The 14741-nt window shown below is 51.1% G+C and overlaps 1 protein-coding gene across 3 annotated transcripts in view; it reads right to left on the reverse strand.

The window, feature by feature from the left end:
- Positions 1 to 14741, reverse strand: part of MGAT5B (alpha-1,6-mannosylglycoprotein 6-beta-N-acetylglucosaminyltransferase B) — a 70614-nt gene that overhangs the window by 33776 nt on the left and 22097 nt on the right. For all 3 annotated transcript variants that reach the window (XM_056326560.1, XM_056326561.1, XM_056326562.1), the window contains exon 3: positions 11127 to 11271. In XM_056326560.1, coding sequence (XP_056182535.1) covers positions 11127 to 11271 — 145 coding nt within the window. The remainder of the gene's footprint in view (positions 1 to 11126; positions 11272 to 14741) is intronic.

Genomic DNA, 14741 nt, shown 5'->3' on the forward strand with positions numbered 1-14741 from the left:
TATTAAATAGGCTGGAAAAAATTGTTTTTCTTATTTCAGATACGCTGTGTTTGAAAAAGCTCTGCTGTGATTATTGGCATTGCGGTGCATGTAGGAAGCCGTGCTGGGAATAAAAGGGAGAAAAAACCAAAAATACAGAGAAAAGAAAGCAAAACCAGAGGAGGGATGAGGAAGCTTATGGGCCTGGAGCAGGCTGCAGAGAGATGCAAAATATGCAGGGCATGCAGGTGGCCTGAGCCAGTCCATCCAGCAAAGATTTAGGCGAGCGGATTTCCAGGTCCTGCGGCGAGGAGCAGCAGCAAGGGCTGTGCAGGGACAGCGTGCTGGGGCAAGCATCAGCAGCTCTGCATGAGCCGGGGTTGAGCTGGGTGTTGCAGCCCCAGCAGAGCCTACAAGCACCTTCGCACCACAGCCTGAGATCAGATTCCAGCGGTTTGAATAGCTGTGTATGCTGTCTATCGAATTAAACCTTGCAATCAATACCGTCCTGGGTAAACAGCACCATTAAACTCATCTACATAACACACTGTGTAGATGGAGTGACAGAGCACTGTAAAGGGCCGGGTGTCAATTAAAACCTGGTGTAATACATAAAAGGGCAAGAGAACTCCATCCATCAGCAGTGGTGCCCTGCCAGGCCTGACAAGCAGCAAGCTCTCCACCTGCAACGCCTCGCCTGCCGTTTCCACTGCAAACAACCACCACGTCTCGATGAGCGCCGTTATTGCAGTAAATAATTTCCCCTTCTGCAGCATCTGGGTCATAAGTTTTTTCCTCCTGCTGCTGCTGAGATCATTATAATACAAGGAAATGTCATAAGCAGTGAGCAAAACCGAAAGGGCTACCTTGAATACTCTTGGCACAAAAAATATGTGCTGATGTCAGGTCCTTCCCGGTGAAGTTTTATATTTGTTCTCCAGCAGATCAGTGAACCTGAAGGCTAGGATTTAAAATACCTCTGTCCTCAAGGCTAAAAAAATCCTAGTTTTATGAACCAATACTGCTTCAGTTGTTGATTTAAAGTCCATTCGCTAGCAGCAAGCAGCCCACATTTTTCCTTCTGGCATGGTTTATGACCATCAATATTCAGCCTGCGTACCTCCACAGGGAGCCACATATCTTAGGCTTTTAAGAAATAGTAATTAAATGCAGAGGACACCATTGCCCCCGAGTAACTTTCAACCTTTGCAGAGAATAAACCCCAGGTATCCTGCCAGCTACTGTAACCGCTGCAGCAGGGACGCTGCTCCCGAGGCCCTGGTAAAATATGGGCACAAAATTGACCTGCAATAAGCTCTGCTTGTCAGCATAACTCCGAGGAGATAAAATGTTCCTGGTCTGAGGGCTGCACAGCCCAACCAGCCCTGAAAGCTTGCACCCCCCTATGTCTGCAATGCTTTTTCCGCCAGCAAGCAGCCATCAGATGATGCAGGTGATGTGCAGCAGCTCAGCAAACAGGGAACAGCTGGGATGGGCAGTTTAGGAGCAAACATCACAAGGACGCAGCGAATTTAGAGCCAGCAAGCCCAACCTCCTGCTCCAGCAACAGGAAAGGAATGTTGGCTTGGTAGAGATGCTCCTTGGGTTTTTCCATCACTCGTGGCAAGGAGCAAGGATGACCACAGCCACGGCAGCCCTACTCCCATGCTTCAGAGCACCTACATTAGCCCATGATCCAGCTCCCGCTTCCTCCCAGAAGCTATCCCAATTCTCACTCAGGTCCATACCCTCTCCCAAACACCCAAGTAATTAGGTGAATGTCAAAAGTCAACAGCAGCCTCAGTCCCCATCTCCTCTCTGATGACCTCCAGAGCTCAGCTCAGCCAGGGCTGAGGACCCATGGAACATGTTCAAACAAAAATCAGGATTGTTATCCTAAATAAATGGTTTTCTTCTAAGCCCAGCCTTGCAGCCAGCCTAAGTCCTGCCGGAGCTCCAGCCACAGCAGCAGTTTCCATCGGGTGATGGACCTGGCCCAGCATCTATGCCAGCTTGCCCAGCTCTTGTAAGCTACAGCTGCTGCCCAGACACAAAGATTTCAACTCAGAGCCCTCTGGTTAACACGTATGTTCCACCATCACACTCGGGCAGCTCCAGCTCTCACAAACAAGACAGCCACGTTGTACGGGCTCTGCAAGGCTTTCCCTGAGGGTTACTACAAAGTGATGCAAAAAACATCCACTGTGGTTCTTGGCACGTATTAAGAAGATAGAAAAAGGTAGAAAACATCCCCCCAATATAAGAACCAGGCTCAGATCTCCCACCGCTTGCCGGCTCATCACATTCACATGTCAAATTACTTTCCTCCAAATCCCCGTGACTTTGAGCGAGGGATTTCATGCTCAGGGTGAAGAGCTACGCTCCCACATTGGGAGCACTGATGGGCCCTGGTGGCAGCACTAACACGGCAGCACTGAGTCGGCTGCCTGGGTGTTTTTTTCTGCTGGGCAACAAGGCTATCACTTGAGCAGCAAATTTCATTTAATGTATTAAAGAGATGACAAGAAGGTTAAGCATAAGTTACATCACCTATCATTACAGCGATTTGTCACCTGGGCAGAGGACAAGAAAATAAGACATTTAAAGCAAAACCTCAAACGCAAAAAGGTTTTCTGTAGCTCATCAGAATTTGATGCTTTATTCTTAGTAACTGGAAACACCAGGAAAGACAAGGTAAATGGCTTATTTTGCTCAGTGGCAGCTAAGCAGAAGGGGAATATCCCACTGCCTGTCTCCATCCGAACTGGGATGCCAGCACCGCTTCCACCTGCCCAGCAGAAAGAACTCACTTCCAGTGCTAACACTACCACTGCACAGGTAGCAGTGGTGGGCTTTTTTTTTTTTTTCTTTCCTTGTTGCTTTTTACATTTTTCTATAGCAACAATATAAATGCCACAAAAATGCACTGGGGCTGTGCCAGCCATTGAAACTACGGTAAATTACTATGGGTTTTCTAGAACGAATTTTTCCCTGGGACCTTAAAATCGTTTACTACAGCAAATACAGTACTTTTACTTCTAACCATCAATATTGATTTCATCTTTATTATTTTCAGATTTATAATTCCCCATGTTGATTAAGATTCAGATCACACAGCGCCTTATAATGCACTGTATACAGTATTCATCTTGTCTCAAAAACTGCTATTAAGATGTATCTTTCCCCACTGGCAGATCATTTGCCATATAATATAGCCAGAGGTTGAGTTTTCCTTTACTTTTTTATGCATTAATTTGGTCCACTTCACTTTGTCTCTTGTCCCCAACCCCGCAGCAGCAGCTCAGGTTCAGCCTGTTTATCCCTTTACAAGGCACTGTATTTTTATTGCCTTTTATAAAAGTGGCATTACGAAAAGATGAATCTCTTTCTATTTGTGTGTTGTCTTCATAATACAAGCTCTAAACATATTTGCTTGCTCATCCGATATTTCTTGCTATTAACTGGTGAAAGCAGTGACTTTGGGAAGACCAATACAGATGGAGAAAAGCAGATGTTTTGAAGATAATACATCAATAAATGCACCATTCGCACAGAGCAGTTAACCAAAGGATTTCAGCTTGCTCATTACCATGTCTGTGCTACCATTTGCCTCTTTAAAGATACTATTATTTTAATTTTTTTCCCCCCTCAAAGACCCAAGGCAGAGCAGAAAGCAGCTGGGAAGGGCGACAGGGGTTGGTGCTGGGCTCTCGCTGCTTCCCCCTAACATCCAGCCCCATGACAGCCTTGCTCTCCAGCGCAGGGAGCTGAAATCCCAGAGGCAGCACTGATGGATAACCCTTCCTGGCAATGGGAACAGAGCTTTTCCCATCCTCCTGGCTCCTGTTGCAGCTTTTGAAGTGCTACCCATTAAGATAGCTGGGGTACCTCCTGGAGAAATGAGCACCTAGGGCATCTCCAATGGGTCACCCCAGGGGCTCAGGCTCCTTTCTCCCCATCCATCCATCCATCCACCCATCCCCTTGGTGGGACGAGCTCAGAGCCACCCAACAGCCGAGGGGTCCCCAGGGATGTGGGGAAAAGCCCTCATCCAGGCGCTAGATAACTAAAAAAGGTAATTCAGTTATCCAAGAAGACAGAGCAATTAAGAGCTTTGCTCCTCTGGAGTAAGATAATCCAAGTAAACCTCATCGATGCTGGAGGTAAAATTTTGGGGGGGGAGATCCATGCCATCATGCACATCTCTGCACGCTCTCCGAGGTGGCTTGCATCCAAAAAACTGGGAGCCAGGGCTGCCCACAGACACAAAGGGATTACTGGGTGGCTGATGCTCTCCCTAAAATGTGGGTCATGGTCCCCTGACACCAATGGTCCTAACAGGGGGTGCAGAGGGAGAGGCAGCAGTGGCTGGGCAGGTGTCCACTCATGAGACTCAGCTGTGTGTTTTGTGTTTATTTGACTTGTAATCCTGACTTTAATCTTCATAACTCTGGTGCTGGAGCTATTACCCTAAGCTTGGATAAACAGCCTTGGCTTGGTTTGAGCTGGTGGTCCATGCAGGGGAGGGGCAGCACACGGGGTGCTGTGATAGCGAGTGCAGGGAGGGTCCCGTGCCCTGCTCCACCCAGGCAAGGCGCAGACAACCAGGGAGCAGAGAAAAAGCCCAAAGCCCTGGTTGCTATCAGCTTGGCAGAAATTTATAGCAACATTAGGGGGGCAAAAAAAGTGCTGGGGCTGAAGCACAGGACTCTGCTTTTCTACCGCCAGCACTGGCTCTGCCAGGTCATTCAGCTGCTCAGCGCCTTTCCTGACATCAAACAAGGACAGCGATGCTGTACCCAGCTTTGCAATCTCCCCAAGGGACATGTACACGAAGGCCCCTGCCTAATAAGTTGGTTTATTCTTCACAGGCAGCTCCAGCCAGTCAATAATATGGATATTGACCAAAAAATGGATAAAAATTTTAAAATAAATAAAAATATTTTTTAAAATATCACAGAATAGAATATTATTTCTATCTGTATATGCAATCTTTTCCAGTACACCTCAGAGCTGAGACAAACAGCTCAGTCTCCTCTCCATCAACACCTGAATAAAGACCAGAGTTCGCTCTGGCTGCATTTGTGCTCGCTGGGAATTCACCTGGGGCAAATATCCCAGAGAAAGCATCTGGGGACTAGAACGTTCCTTGGAAACTCACATGAAGCAAATACCAGGCGATGCACGGGCAGAGCCCTGCCTGAACTCCTCCAAATCAAGTTGCATAATAAATCACGCCATAAATACCGGAGTATTTAACTCACTGAAGTTACTTCCATGTATTTTAATTTCAGTTTACTGTGGGTGACGTTTCTCACACAAATGCATTTAGAGGACCAGACCCTGAGACCTGACCAAAGCCCACAGCTGCACATCCCTGGGAAGGATGCTGCCACTTTAGCAAGCTAGCAATAAATTTCAGGAAAAAAATGATGAAAAAACCAACTTTCCAAAGCCAGTATCTCACTGACACAGGGAAAACTTGCCAGCAAAGTATAACCAAGATCATTAATTAAAATATTTTATGAACGTTACAAAGGGCTCTGAGATCCTTCCCAAGCAGAACACAGGGCCAAAGCCACAATCCCAAACCTTTGCTTCCTTCCCGTCTCCCAGAGCAGAACTGAGCCGAGCCATACACCTGGGCAGCAGCGCGTTTTATTTATGTGAACAGAATTCACAGACAGGGGGGTCACAGGATCATCGCTTTGATGTATGTCGATCATCACTTGATTGGGGCATAAAACAGATCTATTTGTCTACATGCTTGAGTAGCCTGATACAGGCTGCGAGAAACTGCCTTTGGTGAGCCGTGAAGATGTTGCCAGTCTCGGCTAAGAGGGACCTTCTCAAAAGTGGGACTAAAAATACCCAGTTTTGATCATGGATCCCTGGGGCAGGGGATCCCCTGGGTGAGATGCTCTCCAGAGCCTGTGCTTTCCTACAGCCCTCAGCCTCTCGTTTGCTTTGCCAGCTGAAAGGGTTACTCTCGCAGCCTGTGTTTCCACCCTCAGCACTACAGCCTCCCTCGATGCCCCCCTCCATCGTGCCGATGCCCCCCCGGCTGGGAAGCCCCCAAGCCTGCCCCTGCGGGGGGGCACTGCTTGCTCCCAGCTACTCCGAAATCAGGGACATCTGATGGAAGGTTAATAGAATCTTTTTCCTTGCAAGGTAAATCAGACACACAGCCCAGGCCACGCTCCTCCCCATCCCATATCACCACCACCCCAGCACTGCCCCAAAGCCCTGGGCTCTGCTCGCCCCGGGCCACCAGGTGCCGAGGGCTTTCCCTGTACGAGCTGCCCAAGACAATACAACCAACCACAGCACAAAGCCACCAGCAGCAGTACTTTGCCTCCATGTGTTAATGCACCAAGAAGCCTCACTTGCAAAGCCCCGTGATAAAGCAGCACCCAGCGTATTGATGCTTTGGGATGGAAAAGCACAAAAAAACCAGAAAGCAAAGCCTGTCGCAGAATTAGGTTCAGCTAGCTGAGCTGGAGTTGGTACATACAAGCCTGGGAGCAGGAGGGGAGGGTGACGTGGGCACCTATACCCCCACCATGCTGGCAGTGCCCATCACCCCCCTGCTGCAAGTCTCTCCCAATGAGCCCAGAGCCCCTCAGACAAGGTGGGGGCACATAGGACCCTGCTCCCCTTGCCACCCTGCTAGTGGTATGTAGCAACCTTTCCACTCTGCCTTAGAGAGAAAACCAATTTATCTCCATTGCCCAGGCATGAATTGCCCCGTGCATCTCCTCCCCTGACTCCGGTGGGCACCCCAGACTGGGGGGTCCTCAGTGACCCCCTGCACTGTGCCCACCATGGCCAAGTTAAGACTGAAAGCATCCAGTACTGGCTGGAGACATCCTCAGCAGCCGGCAAGAAACAACTCATCGCCTATGCCAGGATGAAATGGGATACAGAAGCTGTGAGGAAGGAGAGTGCTGGGGAGGAAGACTCCCGCAGTGCTGGCTGCTGGGCTCTCCTGCCCAGCTGCACCCCAATGCTGCTCCCGCAGCCAAGCTCTGCTTGGCAAAACAACCACCCACCAAAGCCAGGCTGGACCACAGGACAGGTCTTACCTTCCCCACAGGCTGCGCTGGGGGGCTCTGCCCACACCAGACAGCTTTCACACCATATACCCCCAGCCTCACCTTGCGGATGCCCTGGCTGAGCCCTGCAGCGCGCCAGGGAGGCGATGCAAGAGGGGTCTGAGACCGCTCCAGGCTCACCTGGATAGCAGGGGACCGGGGCATCTGGCAGCACTTGCACTAAAGCCAGCTTATCAACAGCAACGATTCAGGAATTAATAGACCCAGGCTGGCAGGATGCAGGAACATCACCCACTTAGTGTCATATTGTGAGACTTTTAATTACTGGGGGAATATGGAGTCATGTAATGATTACAAGAACAAATACTCAAAGTGTGTGGATATTAACTGAGCCTTGGCAGTAATTAAGCTTGAAGATTAATCAGTCGTTAGCAAATAACAGCCTTTGCAGGCTAACCGCTATGTGGGGAAGAGGGATGACCAGGGATGCCAGCACTGCAGACCCCAGCCTTCCCCTCTGCCACGTCCCCACAGGCACAGGGCGGGCAGGGGCAGCCTGGCTGCTGGAAGAGGGCTTCTCCGAGCCCAAACACTGTTGGGTTATGGTGCCAGCTTGGGTCAGCCACATTGGATCCCTCCCTCCCTCCCTCCCAAGCACTTTCCAGCAGGGGACCGACACTCCCACTGCAAACGAGTATTTCCCTTGCCCAGTAAATAGCTCTCCAGGAGGTTTCCATAAGTACTTCTAATTTCCTTGCCCTCTGATGATTTACGAGGGTTGCATTCAACTAACGGTAGTATTGAATTTTCTGCAGCTGACTGGCAGGCTGCTTGCCCTCATTAGGGAACCCATCCTTTACCTTCCCAGCAGGGGGAGGGTGCGGGCAGCATGTGGGCAGTGGGGAGCCCGGGGAGGGCTGGAGAAGGGATGCAGCAATGCCTGGAGCCACATCAGGCTGGTGCACAGATGCAGCCTGTATCCTCTTACCACAGCATCACATCCCACAAAAGTCCTGGGCAGCTCTTCTAAGGAGAACGTTGGACATTTGGGTTTTCCGAGAGTTTTATCTCAAGCACTGCAAGAGGCTGGTGGGCTATGCATAGAGGCACCTGTAGAGTATTCAATCAGATAGCACCTACACCACAAGGAGCATCCTGGAGCAACTTTTGGCCATGTAAAGCTGCCTGCTCTGGCAGCTGGGAGGCTATCCAAGGCAGGTCATAACACCTTGCATATTTAAATTTCTCCTTCCACATTCCAAGGAGAAAAGCCACCCCTGCCCTCCGCTGCAGTGGTGCTGGAGAGGAACAGCACTCACTGGCTATTCCATAAAGCCCACTGAAGCCTTCACCCTCCTTCCTCTTCACTGGGGCTCTGCAAAACCAAGCCCTCCCAATTCCATCAGAATTCCAGTATCAAGCAGGGGAGCACTTTGTAAAAACAAGAATTAATCCACTTTTATGCAAGAGGAATTGCAAAGCCCACGCTCGCAGCTTTGCTGAGCAGGGAAGGAGGCGAAGGTGGCTGCCGTGCTAACCAGAGATGATTTAAAGAATAAAATCCCTTTGAAATTAGTACCCTTTAATTGTATTATCTTTTGCTGACAGCTTCAAGTCGGTCACTGGTGATCAAAGAGACAGAGACAGGGATGGTGGAAACAAGCCCTTGGTGAAGTCCCACAGCCCTAATAATGAACAGCAGCAGCGTGTCTCTGCAGCCACGGGGCTGATCGGGGTTCAGGAGACACTGCTTGGACCCAGTGCAGTTGGTGGTGACCATTCCCTCTCAGCACACGAGGTCCCCAGGGGCTGCAGCTGGTTACCCCCAAAGGGTCGGGGACCTCCGGACCCCGACTCTGTGGGGTCTCAGCCCAGGCTCTGCAGCACCTGCTATTTGATCCCCGCCAGGATGCTCCATGCAGCTCTGGAGAGCATCCATCAGAGCACCGGCATCAGCCCCGCACCAGGCTCTGCTTGGAGCAGGGAAGCAGAGGGGGTGTATTGGCTCTGCACCCTTCCAGCTGCCTTGTGCACCCCGCAAAGGAGGGCAGGGACTGAGACAAGCCAAGAAAGGGCACTACAGACACAGGAGCAAGTGTGGCAGGAGAAACAGAGCCACTCAAACCTGCTGAGACCCAGCACAGCTGTAACACTTACCACAAGTCTCCTCTGACCAGAGACCTCAGCCAAACCTGAGGGGTGCAGGGAAGGAAAGCACTCAGGAAACACTTCACAAGCACTTGCAAAGGCTGCTAGTGCTTCATTACAGACAGCACAGCAAAAATCCATCCACAAGAAATCTCCCTGCAACAGTTGCTTCATCTGGAGATGCTCTGCGCCATGACCAAAGCCTGACCTTCAGCAGCTAGGTGAGAACAAGATGACACAGATTGGTTTTGATGCAGGATCAAGTGAAGGGACTTCAATGTACTTAAGGGGTAATTTATAAGAAGCAAAAGGTGATAAAGTAGTTGTCCCTCATTTTCTACCCCTGAAAATGAAGACATCTGTAATCTTAACTGCTCAAGCCCATCTCAGCACACGCACAGAACCCAAAGCTGTTTTGACGTGCTGGGTCCATAAGCTCCCATCCTCTCCAGTCTCTCCAAGCGGTGGCCCCGGAGTCACCAGCCACACAGCAGATCTGAAACACAAGATCCCCATTTACAGCAATTGTTGCCAGCTCACAGAAATGCTTTTAAGTTTCTCTCTTGGCTGCTGGTGTACAGAAATTGCCATCACCTGAAATTACTGTTCTTTTAAGAGGAGATTGGCCAAGAAAATCATTGAATGTGAGTGAGTGCCTTCCAGTTGCTGGTGGTAATAGTCCTATCCATTCCTCTTCAGGTTTACTGTTGTCCTGGATGCTTGGGTACCAGCCAGCCTCGTAACAACAAAATCCCCAGCACCTGCCATCACCGAGGTAAATTAAATTTTTCAGTGGTTGAAATTATGCTACTTAAAAGGCAAGACCATGTGCTCCAAGGCTGCCTGTGCAGTTTTAATTCATGTGTGCACAGCCTTTAATTACAGGCTCACTTACTCTATTTTCCATTATAGGTGCAAAAGAGACTCATAAGGAAAGCGGGAGAGAGAAATGGAAATGCTGATGGAAACAGGGAGGCACAGGAACCCTACCGGCTGTGGAGCGCAGCCGCGGCAGGAGGCAGAGGTGGGAATGCCAGGTGGGAGCACTGGCTCCCAGTGGCACAGAACAGGGCAGCAGTGACCACTGCATGTCACACCCCTGCCACCACCACTCACGTGTCACCTGTGACTTCACCTGAGTAAAATCTATGCTGGTACCTTTTCCACATTGCAAAGTCTGCCCCAAGCGCTGCCCCTCGGTTTCTTCATCTCTGCCCCTCCACATTCAAGTCACTTTAGTTACCATTTTTGGAGGCCTTAGCATGACAGCCAAATTAGTATTAATAAATGTTTAAAGGCTCTCAAAGCAAAGGGAGATGTCCCTTTAGCAAACCAGGGTGTCACAATGGGAAGGTCTGATGGCATCTCTCAAGCTGCCAGCCGGGACAGATGCCATGTGCACATCACGAGGAGCCAGGATGCCAGCTCTGTGCAGCCACCGTTTAAGTTTGCTCCTATTTCATTTTAAGCCTTGCTCAACTCCAAGGCTGAACGTATCAGCCCTGGATTTCAAACCACAATCACTTCCACAGCTACCTGAGGAATGCGGGTACAAAGAAACCAGCCTGAGCTCACTCTGGGATGTAATGGCGGAGGAAGCAGAGCCCACGCACCAGGTACTGCTCCAGCCATCGGCGAGTGCCCCCTCCAGCTCCACCACGTGAAGAGACGCCCTCCCACACTGCAACGCTAGCAGCTGGGACAGGTGCTACAGGAGACCCCCAAAATCACAGTAATTTCAGAAATCCCCAAAGAAAAAAAAAAAAGTCAAACGATTGCAAAAGATCTGCCCAAGCCCCATGCCCCAGTGGGCTCCACCATTCCCACGTGGTGGCTCAGCCCGACACCGCAGAGCACACCGGGGGCTTGGTGCTCCTGCACGCCCCCCCCCAGCCTGGTGCCGCCCCACGGGGTCTGCATGGGGCATCAGCACAGCTGACTGACCTGTCCAGAGGGAATCGTGCTTCATCCCCTTTGTGGAAGTCAGTGCTATTCTCCAGCCTGGCCAGGATGTCCATCCTCTTCATCAGCATCTCCAGCATGTCGCTCATTCGCCGCAGCACCCCTCGGGACTCCAGCGTGCCCATCACTGCAGGCACACAAACATAGCAGCATAGGTTAATCCCTGCCTGTGCCCAAATCCAGCTGGGCTGCTGCAGCTCCCAGTAACCCCCAGTTATACCAGCCCTGGATCCAGCTTCCTCACCTGCCTCTCTGGGCATAATCTCCTGACTTGTCCACCCAATCCAGCCTGTCCTTGGTGCTCACAGGAAACCAACTTTGTTCTCAAACACTAACCAAACAGCCTTTCATTTTGCACTTCTGTTTTTCACCCTCCTAGACCCAACCTAGCCCAGCAGCCTGCCCTTGCCAGCAGCCTGCAGGGGATGCTGAAGGAAAAGCATGCGAAATGGAGCAAATAGGCAGCCCTCCCCCAACATATCCTCCCAGCAGCACCAGATTTTCCTGTTGCAGAGATTTTCTTTTCTACCCAAATCTGCTACAGGGTGGGTGCCACAGCACTGGAAATAGCTCCATCTCAAGAGCTACATCTCAGCAAATTCCCTCCAGCGGGGAAGGCCCCTGATTCCCAGCCCCGTTTAACACCTTTTCCTATGGGTTTGCATGGCACTGACCCACTGCTGTGTTGAAAGTGCCGGGGGATACATGAGCTCCTGGCTCACAGTTTGATCTGCTGTCTAGTGACAGGCAGCCCTGAGCCTGAAGCCAGGGAACAGAAAATAAAGCTCCTGTTTCATCTCAGCACAGCTCATTTCACGTTAGTAATAACTTAATCAGTGCATAATCCCCTGAACTTCTCCCGTTTAGCTTATCTCCGCCGTTCCACTCACATGTTCTTTTTCAAGAGGCAGCACATATTTAATTTAGGGAGCAGCAGGAGCTGGGCGAGGGGCTACTGGACACTCCAGGTGGCTATCAGGTCCTACAGACAGCTCATGCATCTCCAAACAGCTGCAAAACCGAGTCTTGCAAAGCCAGAGGGTGGCTGTGCTGGTGCATCCCCTGGGTCCCCCATCCCAGCACAGCATGCCGCACCCAGCTCAGCCCCGGCGGTGGGATGGAGTGGGGCATCCCAACAGCATCGCGTGCCAGGGACAGCCCCAGCACAGACTTCTCCTCAATACAGGAGCTGACTCAAGCCATTGCGCCTGTCAAACAGCACGGGCGCCAGCCTGAGTGTGAGGTCTGGATGGGTTTGGTATTCGGATGAGAGCAGTGCTTATGGCCATGGTGGGAACCAGCTCACCGCGATGGCTCCCGCTGCTGCAGAGGTGGAGCCCCAGCTCCATCCCTACTCCTCCACTAAATCACCCGCTAACTCCAGCTCCAGATGCTGCAGCACTGGAGCCCCAGCTGCCAGGGGTCAGTTCTCGAGCTCTGATGGAGGTGGGCTGCATCGGCACCACTGTGGAACTGTGGGCTTCGGCACTCGCACACCGCCCTGCCAGGCTCTCACCACAGCGGGTACAGGGAAAGCACCGCACCCCTGCAACTGCCTGTCACTGTCAGGCAAACACAAGGGGTCACAAGCCAACCCTTAACCCCTCCAAGAAGCTGACACCAGGCCAGCAAGCCCTCTTCAAAGGTTGGAGGTTCCACACTTAGCTGAGATTATCAACAACATGTTGTTTTTCCTGACGCTATCTAATAAAACAGAAGGGAAACTAAGTGCAAAAGCAATTCCTCACAAAAAAAAAAAAAGAAAAAAAAAATTAAAAAAATACTGCTCATGAAAATTGAAACTGGGCTTTTCCCCAAACACTCCCTGGACAGAAGTTGGTGACTTCTTGCTTGAATCGGTGAGTGCCCAAGATCCTGAGCAGCCTCAGACCTCCCTGGATGCGTCTGGGAATTCAGGAGCCAGCTTGACCCATCCCACCAGGGAAGTCGCCTCATACCCCAGGTAGGACACAAGTCACAGCCTGCCCCTTAAAGGGCAGCAGTGCTAACAAACTTGCTATTAAAAGATGCTAGTTGGGGGAAAAGGGAAAACTTGGACCCTGGAGCTCAGTTTGTACAGGGGCCTCCCCAAACACAGCTGAGCAAACCAGGCAAAGACACGGCCAACAAAAACAAAAGCTCTGAGACGGTCTTAAGTCAGAAAACCTACGTTATTTCCCCATTGGACTGAGCCCACTCCGGTGACATCCCTACATCAGCTGGGCTGTGTTCACAGCTTGCAGCCCCTGGCAGCACCACCACTCCCTGCCTGCCACAGGCAACTTCGAGGACCAACTGGCCCCAGAACGGGGATTTTTGCACAGGATTTGCTCCTGCTTTGACATCCTGGCACTGCCAGCTGGTCAGAGTTTAGACCCTGAATGCAGTTTTTGAGCGAGATGGAGACTCAGCATCCGTCTTGCGTGCTTCTGTGCTGGCAGGTGTGTCTGGAGGTCAGGAAAAGGACCTGATACATTCCTGACAGCTGGCCAGAAGAGCTTAAACCACAACCACCACATTTCCATGGACAGAGTAGTACCCCTGGCCTAAGGATTTGGATCCCAGCTTGTTTTGGAGGGGTCAGGTCACAGTGGTTCACTGGAAGGATGCAAGGATCATGCCTGGGAAGACGATGGAGATGACTGAGAGCCGCTGCTGCCTTCTCCACTCAGGGCTGGGCTCTCCCCCCAGTTCATAGCCAGGCTGCGTTCATTTAATTACAAAGGCCTGTTTAGTGGTGTAGTTAATCTGAAATTTAAATATCTGCTTGCAAAGCACATGCAGAGACACAGCTCTGGCCCCTAGTTAAAAAAATACACAGACACGTGTACAGAGCTCCTCCCAGCAGAAGAGACCTGGAGGGTCCTGAGGGGTTTGGGATGGGTCCCAGCAGCCTCTCCAGCCCCTCCAAGGGAGCCCAATGCTGCCTTGGGGGGAGGGGCGGAAAGGGAAACTGAGGCACGGAGCTACACAGGGCTTGCTTTTCCAGCAGGCAGCAGCGAGCTGATGTCCTGATGTCCGTGCTGGGCACCCAGGGGTGCTCAGCACCACATCCCCACAGCCCAGAAAAGCTCCTCAGGGATCACACATGCTCAAGCAGGAGCAGGAGACAGAGATTTGCTGCTGCCTGGGCTACATCCTCACCCAGGCAATCCAGCCAAGGATGCCTGCTCCAAGTCCTCACTGCAGGAGCACAGTTGACAACAGCTCTGCTCCCAAACCACTAGGGCAGGACAAGAGTATTCCCACTGGGGAATGAAACTGTTTCCCCCTGGATACCAGAGATGCCAGCAGTAAGCAGAGCCGCAAGCCCCAGCCCCACAGCCAAGCCCCTGGCACCAGTCCCCCCAGCTCTCCCACTGGCTTCATTGAGATTTCCCCTCATGTCGCTGCCACCATCCAATTCCCCAGCTGGTTCTGAGCAATACCGGGATGCTTTTCAACAGCAAAGCCCTGAGTTTTGCTGTCAAGTGAGCGGAGATATTCCTTCTCCAATGAAGAAATAAAAAAAACATCCCAAATCCTAAGTAAAAACAGCAATTAAAAAAAATAAATAATCTCAGCCTTCACTGGGTTATCTTTTCAGGCACCCTGCCA

The sequence above is a fragment of the Falco biarmicus genome, chromosome 1 (genome assembly GCF_023638135.1).
Source record: "Falco biarmicus isolate bFalBia1 chromosome 1, bFalBia1.pri, whole genome shotgun sequence".
Taxonomy (NCBI): Eukaryota; Metazoa; Chordata; class Aves; order Falconiformes; family Falconidae; genus Falco; species Falco biarmicus.